Here is a 10,288-nt window from a genome sequence, read left to right on the forward strand (position 1 = left end):
ATCTACATAGGATATGTGTCTAGCTTGCCACATCTACACCAGAGATTATGTCACCTCTCTCCAATCCTATACAAAGAGCAGTAAGAAGTTTGGAATGAGGTGGAGAATTTTGAATAGTACAAGAACTTGACTAGTACTGTAATCATGCAGTACTCCAGCCTGTCTGATGGCAGCTGGCCATTTCAAGAGCTCAGCTTGTGTACCATGTACCAGTAAATCCGGAAATGTCTTTTTCCCCTCCTATTTTTAGAGAGTTTCAAATAATGCTGAGCAAAGCCAGGACTTCGCCTTTAAGTATCCTCTCATACTGAAAGGACAAGGAAGGAAAGAGGAAGGGATGACATGAAAGTACGAGACATGCAAAGAAAAAAGATTTCAAAGCTACCTCTCACAAAGTGAATTTAATAAGAGAGGAACTGGATGTGGCCTAAAGTTTATCTGTTAGAGAGGCTTATAGGCAAATTCACTAGAAGGCAGTTACATGATCTTTGATGTCCTCTACAGCTAACTATTCCACAGTTTTCCTCCAGGTCCTCCTTGAAGAAAATCTTTAATGCCTCACCTAAGTAAAGTTTATGAGTAATGTGACATTGTAAGTGAAAACAATGTTAAGAGAGGTATTAACTGGAAATGTTCCCGTAAAGAAACTTATTAAATTGAAACAACCGAATACACTCTTTTTAGATGGTATTAGGACATTACTTGATAGCAATTGTTGATAACATGTAAAGAACAGGTGTGGGTTATCGTCAAGGTTCAAATAATAACATGAGGTACCAGTGTAACGTAAAATGGAAATATGCTAATGAATCATGCCACTTGTTAATACCTTGCCTTAAGGCTTTAAGTCCAGCGAGGACTTGCCATATATGTAATGCCACCTCTGCTATTATAGGAAGGTTACCATGTGCTGGAAGTTATGCCCTATCTGTAAAATTCTGTCTTTAGGTAAAACAAACAAACAAGCAAACAAAATCCCGTAGTAACATACAATGATGAATGCTTTTGATAAAGATTGGCTCTAACAATCTAAAAATCAGTCATTTTTATTGAACAGCTGCTTAAAAGACTATCCATGGAAAATACCTTAATAAAAGATACTTTTCTAGAGCAAGTATTCATCATTTCTAATAACACATGCAAAAAGAGAGAATTGTGTTTAAAAGAAACAAGATAAAGTACTTTTTCACAAAATGTGTGAAATGTAGATGCTACGGAAGTATCCTTTTTAGGTAGGTTCAGAAGTAGTTTACAAATGGATAGACTAAAAGTCTATCAAGGGATATTAAACACAGAGTGCAGTTGCAACTCCAGCACAGAAAATTCTTAAGCTAGGATGGGTAAACCAGATCTACTATTTCATAGTTACCTCATTCTTACACAATTTTTACAAAGATTTGCTATTTACCACCACTATAGACAGAAAAATGGATTTCATGTATCTCACCCACCTACAGACTCAATACATACAGAATTCTTTGGTTAAAAAGCTCTCTACTAAAATGCTGCCATACCTCTAACGCTTCAGATTTAAAGTAAAGGCCAGATTTATTCCTGTGAAAAGGGGAAAAGGAAGGAGAAGAAGCAGAGGAAAGAGAGAAAAGAGAGGAAAGAGGAGAGAGAGGAAGCATTTCTGATGGTTTAGCTAAAGACACTTACTTGAGGCCTGCCTGTATCTAGTGGAATCCCTCAGGGGTTTGTACTGGAACCAGTACTATTCAATATATTCATCAATGACCTGGACGAGGGAACAGAGAGCACTGTCAGCAGGTTTGCTGATGATACAAAACTGGGAGGGGTGGCTGACACACCAGAAGGCTGTGCTGCCATTTAGTGAGACCTGCACAGGCTGGAGAGCTGGGCGGGGAGAAATTGAATGAAATACAGCAAGGGCAAGTGTAGAGTCTTGCATGTGGGAAAGAACAACCCCTGGTACCAGTACAGGTTGGGGACTGAGCTGTTAGAGAGTAGTGTAGGGGAAAGGGACCTGGGGGTCCTGGTGGGCAGCAGGATGACCATGAGCCAGAAATGTGCCCTTGTGGCCAAGAAGGCCAATGGCATCCTGGGGTGTATTCGAACGGGTGTGGTCAGTAGGTCAAGAGAGGTTCTCCTCCCCCTCTACACTGCCCTGGTGAGACCACATCTGGAATAGTGTGTCCAGTTCTGGGCCCCTCAGTTCAAGAAGGACAGGGAAGTGCTTGAAAGAGTCCAGCGCAGAGCCACAAAGATGATTAAGGGGGTGGAACATCTCCCTTATGATGAAAGGCTGAGGGAGCTGGGTCTCTTTAGCTTGGAGAAGTGGAGACTGAGGGGTGACCTCATTAATGTTTATAAATACATAAAGGGTGAGTGTCAGGAGGATGGAGCCGGGCTTCTCTTTGTGATGGCCAATGGTAGGACAAGAGGCAATGGGTGCAAGCTGGAGCATAGAAGGTTCCACATGAACATAAGGAAAAACTTTTTCACTGTGAGGGTGACAGAGCACTGCAACAGGCTGATGAGGGGGGTTGTGGAGTCTCCTTCTCTGGAGACATTCAAAACCTGCCTGGATGCTTTCCTGTGTGATCTACTCTAGGTGGTCCTGTTCTGGCAGGGGGGTTGGACTAGATGACCTTTCGAGGTCCCTTCTAACCCCTAGCATTCTGTGATTCTGTGATTTATCCTCAGAGCACAAATTGCATATTGTAGTCGCAAAAGATTCTGCATTTTGTTAAGAAGCCTGAGCCAATGCATATCAGTGAAGTAGTTCAGGAGAAGACCTGGACATCCTCAGGCTCCATGCTCCTGATCCTGCTACCTATCAGGAACCTAGTATATCAAACTTTGCTTGAGGATACGCAGTTCTGGTAGACAACTCGGTGCTCTTTCACAAAACAAGCAGAAGACATGTTTTTATTTGGTTAAGTCATGCTTTAACATGTATTCATGTGCATCTACGTAACAGGCTCAAGGATCTTGTTCCAGAGAGAACAGGGGCAAACTTCCTCAACTCATGTAAACCAGTGGAGCATAATTAATGTTTAGCAAGAATTTTGATTTGCAAGTTCAGCTGATGTACTAAACAGAGAGGGGTAGGAAAGAAAAGTAGATCACCTACAAATAAAAATGTAACCTACCCAGGCTCTACTTAATTCATTCCAATTAACCTTTCTTATCAGACTTCCAAAGCATGCCTTTATAACAACAGATACCTCTCAGAGTCAGAAAGAATGGAATAAGAAAAATTATACATATTTGGAATAAAAAGTATTCCTGCTTGCTGAAATTACTGGACTGATTTTGTAACCAGCACAGAGTGAGCAAATCTTGCTCTTAAGTATCTGCTAGAATTAGCAGCATGGGTTCTCCCATGTGTTAAGCTGTTTTGCATGATATATTTAGAAGTCTGAAATTGGCAAAGATAGTCAGCAGAAAGTCCGGTACAGGGAATCTCTCAGGAAAAAGCTTGTAGAGACAATGCTGTCATTTGCAAAATACCCACCTGTTTACCAACATGAAAAATGGGGGAAAGGCAGGGCTCAGCAAAGATCTTCCTTACTTAATCTTTCCATGACATCATCTTTAATATACAAGCCTAATCTCTCCTTTGTCTTCTGCGTAACCAGTTTTCCAACTAGTTTCTGGAACTGCTTCCAAGCATTCTTGAAATCCAGCAATTCAAGAGCAGAGCGACTCTCCTTATCATAATTCCTCTTTTCAGACAAGCTTTATTAATAGAGGACAAGGTAAGAGGGAGAGGTCTTACAGTCTGGTCCAAGCCTTGTTTCACTCCTTAAGTCTGAGTTCATAGGAGATGCAGCTGTTTGACAGCTATACCAAGCACTACGTAATAAAAAAGAGGTGAACTGGCTTAGTGTCTCAAACTGGCAAACATAGTAGTGAACTGTTGATGTTACAACCCGCTGTTACACCACAGAATCCTACTCGCTGAGCAGCCCAACAGATTTGTTCTAAAGCATAACTTGCAGAAAGGTATCAAGTTTTAACCTGCAGGCACGAAGAGATGGAGAATCCATCATGTTTGTTCCAAAGGTTAATTGCTTACATTGTTAAAATTTAGGCCTCCTATTTGAATTTGCGTGGCTTCAGCTTTCATTCAGCAGTTGTTGGAATGTCTTCAAAATGTTTGTGACTCTTTTCCACATTTTTCAGCTTTTCAATACCCTTAAAGGATGCTGATGCCATGTTGCTGTGCCATACCATAATAAGCAAATTGGTGCTCTGGTCAAATAATGAATTTCTTTTCACTAGACAATATTGATCAATTTCTTTATATTGTCCTTTTGCTATCGATCTCCAGCTTTTCTATTACTTCACCGAAGGCTGATGACAGGCTCATTGCTCAAGACTTTCTTGAATTGCTGTGCATCCCATTAGTCTCTGCTCCATGGAGATTCCGTAGTTGAAAGGAAAAGAGAATTGTATTTTATACTTCTTTGTGGCTATCTAAAGGATTGATATCAGTCAGGCATGTTTCAAGAATATCAAAATCACTTCTTTAAAAAAAACACATAAAGACTATCATCTTCGCACACACTTGGGAAAATCACCTGAGTAATGTTTTTGAAACATAGAGGGAAGACAACAATTTGGTATGAAACAAAGTTACTGAAAATAATGCATGTAAGTGTCACTGCATGAAATAGCTAGTTCCTCAGGGGAAGTGGTGTTTCAAGATATGCTACCTAACATGAGCATTACAGCTGCTTGAAGTTCTATCATTTCACTGGGAAGAGCACAAAAGTTTCTGCTTACTCCTGCTCAACAGCAATGAGTATGTCTTTCAATTAAAATAAGGAAAAGAGTTTGGCAGTGAAAAGCAGTACTGATTCCTGGAAAAGGGAGGGATAGCTTGAGGATGCATTTTTGCTGTTCCAACAGTGATTCACCAGGAAAATGTGTGTCAAGCTACTCAGTGATTTGTCAGACACTTGATCAGAGTTATGGTGTATTTGATATATTGCTTCCAGATGAATTGTTGTTATGCAGTGTTTCCCATTGATTAATTTTCCCAGTCTGTCTTATCCACGACATCAGACTGTATTCTCATTTCCCAATTAATAATAGTGGTTTAAGGTTTCTAAAAGGTATTAATATCCATCCCTGGAACGAAAGGGTTAAGAACAGAAAGCCATGTTTTGTTCTCTTGCAACCACCCATGAGGGAAACTTCATGTTTACAGCATAATGAAAACACACAGAAACTCCAAATAAGGAACCATTGCTTTCAGTATCGGCTGATTCTGTTGTCTTCAATGTTTAAACTCAAAAAATATACAGTACAATTTTAAAATAAGATGTGATGACTGAGTGGACTGACAGACAAAAGTGGAGAAGATAGGAGCTGCATTAGAAGATAAGTGAAGTCTAAAAGGAAAATTCAACATTAAATTGATGAGTAATAGGAAGTCCTTGCATTAGTTGGCCTACAGTAGCATTAACTGAACGAAAAGCATTTTCTTTCCTGTCTCCCTTACTGATACTGTGGAAAGCATTGGATATGGTATATGGTAGAGTTAATGTTTATTCAGAAGTCAAACTCCCAACTCTCCTCTTCTTACTACGTAATCATATTAGTCTCACTTATTGGAAATTCTCAGATCAGTACAAAGTTAATGAAATGTATGTCTGTATGGGTGCAAAGAACAGCTACAGCAAGCTCATTGCAGAATTGGCAGCTCTTTTGAAAAATCAATAATTTTTAATCTTTATCTCAAGAACTATCATAAGTCTATAAAATTCTATGCAAGTTTTAAAATGAGCATGTACCACAGTCCCACACGGTTTGTATAGCCAAGATGAAGTTCATCTCACCTAACTTAGTCATCTAAAAGTTAATCATTTAAGTCACCTTGTATGCCAATCAGAAATAATAATAAACACTTTCAGACACTGATTCATCTGCCTGGTCTTAGGTGCTTAACTTTTAAATTAACATTATTTAGGAGAGATGAATCGCACTTGCAGCTAGTACAGATATTTACACACATGCCAGGTATACTAGAGCTCACATGTCACGGTGCATTCTGCAGCCAACTTCCAACTGTAGCACAGATGTTCTGACAGCATCTCATCATCTCCCAGGATTGCCCAATTGGGTCCCTTCCCTGCTGCTAACACTTGTGCTTGCTCCAGTGAACTGTGTTTCAGCCAAACACTTTTCTCAATCCAGAATATTCTTAGATTCTTGCAACTTTTCCACTTAGTCTGCTTTATGATTTAAAGTTCACGTCCTAATACGGAGTAGATTATATAGCTAGGATTACAAATTCTGCAGAATCAAACCCTAATTTCGAACTTTTGCCATTAGGCTTGTGTATTTTTTTCTTCCATATTGCATTATCAACAGATGTAGATCTGTATTAAAAGCCTTGGTTTTTAATGCCAAGTGGCTGGAAAAGAAGAAAGGTTTCTTCTGTCTGTAAACTCTCCCTTGCTCTATAGATACACACTGAAGCTATACATAGACACTCTGAACAATCACCTGGCTTTCATCTGCCTTTAAGGCTTAAGAAGAGCAAAGAGAACATGTAAGAAAACAAATGCCAGGAGAAGGCTGTAAAAATCCCAATTAAAAAGCTGAAGCCAGGTAGCCAGAGTTTTCGGGGGGGTTATTTTGTTTTCTTTCAGAGGACTGCAGTCTGGCTGTCTACCATGCCCTTTGAAAAAATAAGTTTTACCAAGTTCAAAACAGGCAGCAAAACTCAGCATCATCTGATTCCTGAAACAAACATATTGAGTATGGACAAAAGCGTCTCTTTTCTTTTCTGCTCACTCTCTGCTTGTCAGGAAAGATGGGAAGGAGCCTGTGACTTGAAAGGCATGCTAGCAGAAGATAAAGAAAAAAGAAAATGAGCGAAAGCAACATATAAGTGAATGAAAAAATGGGAAATGAAATATGTCTCTTAAATGCCTTAAAACACTCTTTTCCCACCCTACAATGTTCTGCAAAAGCCCTGACATTTTTGATGGTATAGTTAGAACTGGGAGTCATGCATGGTTAGAGAGTAGCAGAGACTTTGGCACTTTACTCTGCTTCAGATTGTTCATGTGTCACTCGATGCTCTGATGTCCTGAAACATTTCAAGCTACTAAATACAGCAAAGGCAGGGAACTTTTGAAGGCAGTCCCAGACATCTGCAGACTTTCCAGTTGTGAATTCTTACTTCCAAGGCTGTTTTTTAAGGCTTCTCTTATACATATGTGTTGTGGTTTTAGCCCAGCTGGCAACTCAGCCCCACGCAGATGCTTGCTCACTTCCCCTGGTGGGATGGGGGAGAAAATCAGAAGAGTGAAAGTGAGAAAGATTGTGGGTTGAGATAAAGACAGTGTAATAGGTAAAGTAAAAGCCACACATGCCAGCAAAGCAAACCAAGGAATCCATTCACCACTTCCCACGGGCAGGCAGGAGTTCAGCCATCACCAGGACAGCAGGGCTCCGTCAGGCGTAACGGTGACTTGGGAAGACAAATACCATCACTCTGAATGTCCTTCTCCTTCCTTCTTCTTTTCCCAGCTTTATATATTGAGCATGACATCATACGGCCTGGAATACCCCTTTGGTCAGCTGGGGTCAGCTGTCCCTGCTGTGTCCCCTCCCAACTCCTTGTGCACCCCCAGCCCACTTGCTGGTGGGGCGGTGTGAGGAGCAGAAAAGGCCTTGACACTGTGTCAGCGCTGCTCGGCAGTAACTAAACCATCCCTGGGTTATCAACGCTGTTCGCAGCACAAATCCAAACCACAGCCCCCTACTAGCTGCTGTGAAAAAATTAACTCTACCCCAGCCAAAACCAGCACAATATGTAAGCATATGACACACATATGTGTCAGCCACCTGAAAATTTACAGCAAATGCATTCTTCCATCCCATGTAAATTGTGCATAACAGACAACACTTTAAAAGGACTGTTGCAGAAGTGATCTAGGAAGCTCTTGGGAGTTTCAAGGACTGTTTTTATAGTACAGGACTGGGGACCTTGTATTACAGCTTCTTGTACTCTTTTAATCCCATGAGCTCAGCTACATATATATTTAGTACTTTGAGTTGAGACACACGTCCAGTAAGCCACACACATACACTTCCAGAAATGCAAATACTGGATTGTGGTTTCTCCCTTCGTGCAACTGCAAAAGTAAAGGTAAAATCCTTTTTGCAGCATTTCCATTGATGTACATGCATGTTTGATGAGCAGGGTCTGGTCCAAATACAAAACAGTGCAAACAAGAAGTATTGCAAAGCAGATCTGGGTTTCTTACATGTTTCAGCTTTTTAAGTGCATGAAAAGTTAGAAAAGGATTGGCTAATGAATTGATCAGATTATGAAAACCATAGCAGCATTGGCTCTAGACTGCGTTAGGTAAAACAGATCACTTGAATAATGTTAGCAATTTGACAGCATTAATAACATGACCACTACCAAATCAAGCATTGAAGAGACTGCATATTTATTAATCTATCTAATTTTGCTATGAAAAATCCCAAAGCAGGAATTCTGAGACGTGATCTTTGTAAACTGTAATTTATGGGTTCTCTTTCTCTTATTTTCTAGAAATCCAAAAGGCATCTAGAGGGAGTATTTTTGACAGGTGCTGTAGTGAAAAACTACTTAGAAACCCCAAGTATATAGTGAAATCTGCCAATGGATAGTATGTGGTCTAACATGTACTACTCACTAAATTACATTTCTTCCCTGTTCTTCCTTATCAGCTTTTTGCTCCTTTCATTTTGCAGGGATAGAAAATGTACACAATTTAAGATTTTCCTTTAAAGGCAGAAGATAGAGATGTCTTCTTCTCAATGAGATGTACCATTAATTTGGCCTAGCCATGTCTTAGTGTTAGACTTTCACCATGCAACAACTGGTCCTAAACCAACCCATGACTGTGTGTTAATATAATATTTTTGCATGTGGTCTGTCATGCATAGGTAAATGTCCATTATGGACAAGGAAAGGTATAAACTTATGCTTCCCTAAAGCCCATGCTGAAGTACTAGTGGTCTGTTACTGGAAATCTTGGAAGATCATGTGTTCTATTAATCCAGCTTTTAGGGGGAAAAAATATAATTGATTTGAGAAAGGCAGCTGTTCCTTTTGCCTTTGTAATGAGAAAAAACCCAGAAGACCAATGATGAAGAAACAGACTGAATTAATTTCTTAAAGTAGGTTTCAGTTATTGATTAAATCATACTCAATGAATTTGAAAACAGATTGTAAATAAAGCTAACATTGATATGAATAGTTACTTTAATCAGTGTTTTATTTTTCTGACCCATGACTTTCTCTATTCCTAACCCTTGTCTTACAGCACTAGTTTGTCACATAAAATTGCCAGGACAAGCCCATAATTTGTATATAGATATATCTTTTGAAAGACATCAAACCCACCTCAACTACCCATGTTTTCAGTCTCAGTCCACCAGGAACCACACTCTCAGTCTAGCCCTTTTAATACCACTGAGTATATAAGAGAGGAAACAAAACAACCCAGGTATTGTTTACCAGGACATGTTTCCATGAAAATTCTGTTGTTTCCACAGCTGGCATCTAATATTTTTTTGGTCTTAAACCAAGAATAGATCTAAACTGAAAGATTTATTTGGGCATACAGCTAGAGCTGTATGCAGGCACCTTGGTCATTCCTGTGCCATTTTCACATAATGCACTCTGGAGACAAAGGCAGTTTTGCCTGGGCTGTGATGCTGCTGGTCGCTTTGTGAGGATGCAACTACTAAGAGTCACCTCTGAGCACCGTGGGGAAGCATCTTAGAAGGAAATATCACCATAATAGGAGTTTTCATTGGCAGAGTATCTGTAGAAAAAGTCTAAATACCAGTTCAGCAGTTTTTGCCTCTTCCTGGAGCAGGACACTGAGAAGGCCTGCCCAAATGTGGCTCCCCGGAGGGAAGCACTGCTGTACCGACCCAAACCGCAGAGGATTTTAAGGAAGAGAAGGAGGCAGCCACCTCCCAAGCGTGACCAGGCTGCTCAGTGCAGCAAGTGGGAGGGCGAGGTGAGGAGAAGGAGCCATGCAGCTCCCGCAAGGGCCATGTGGGGCGGTCAGAGGGCGCTGACAGGGCTCAGTCCGCCGGCAGCACCGCCCTGAGCCCCCGGCAGGGGCAGGGCCCGCCAAGGGGCCGCAAGGGCGAAGCCACCCGAGGGCGCGCCCTCCGTGGGTGGGAAGGCGGAGGGGGCTCCTCCTCCTGTTGCCCTCATCAGCGGTCTGCGATGGGGCTAGGAGCGGGCGAGGAGGCTTAGCCCTGCTCCGGTCGGGCTATGAGCGGCGAGCCG

At 41.1% G+C, this 10,288-nt stretch overlaps 1 protein-coding gene across 1 annotated transcript in view; it reads right to left on the reverse strand.

Annotated features, from left to right (window-relative positions):
• WDR64 (WD repeat domain 64) overlaps positions 1-10,213 on the reverse strand; it is a 90,407-nt gene extending 80,194 nt beyond the window's left edge. Inside the window, 2 exon segments of the mRNA XM_086460398.1 lie at positions 3,539-3,692; positions 10,073-10,213. Coding sequence (XP_086316524.1) covers positions 3,539-3,692; positions 10,073-10,213 — 295 coding nt within the window.
• Between the last annotated feature and the right edge of the window lie 75 nt (positions 10,214-10,288).

This window comes from Leptosomus discolor, chromosome 2, assembly GCF_034619465.1.
Source record: "Leptosomus discolor isolate bLepDis1 chromosome 2, bLepDis1.hap2, whole genome shotgun sequence".
NCBI lineage: Eukaryota > Metazoa > Chordata > Aves > Leptosomiformes > Leptosomidae > Leptosomus > Leptosomus discolor.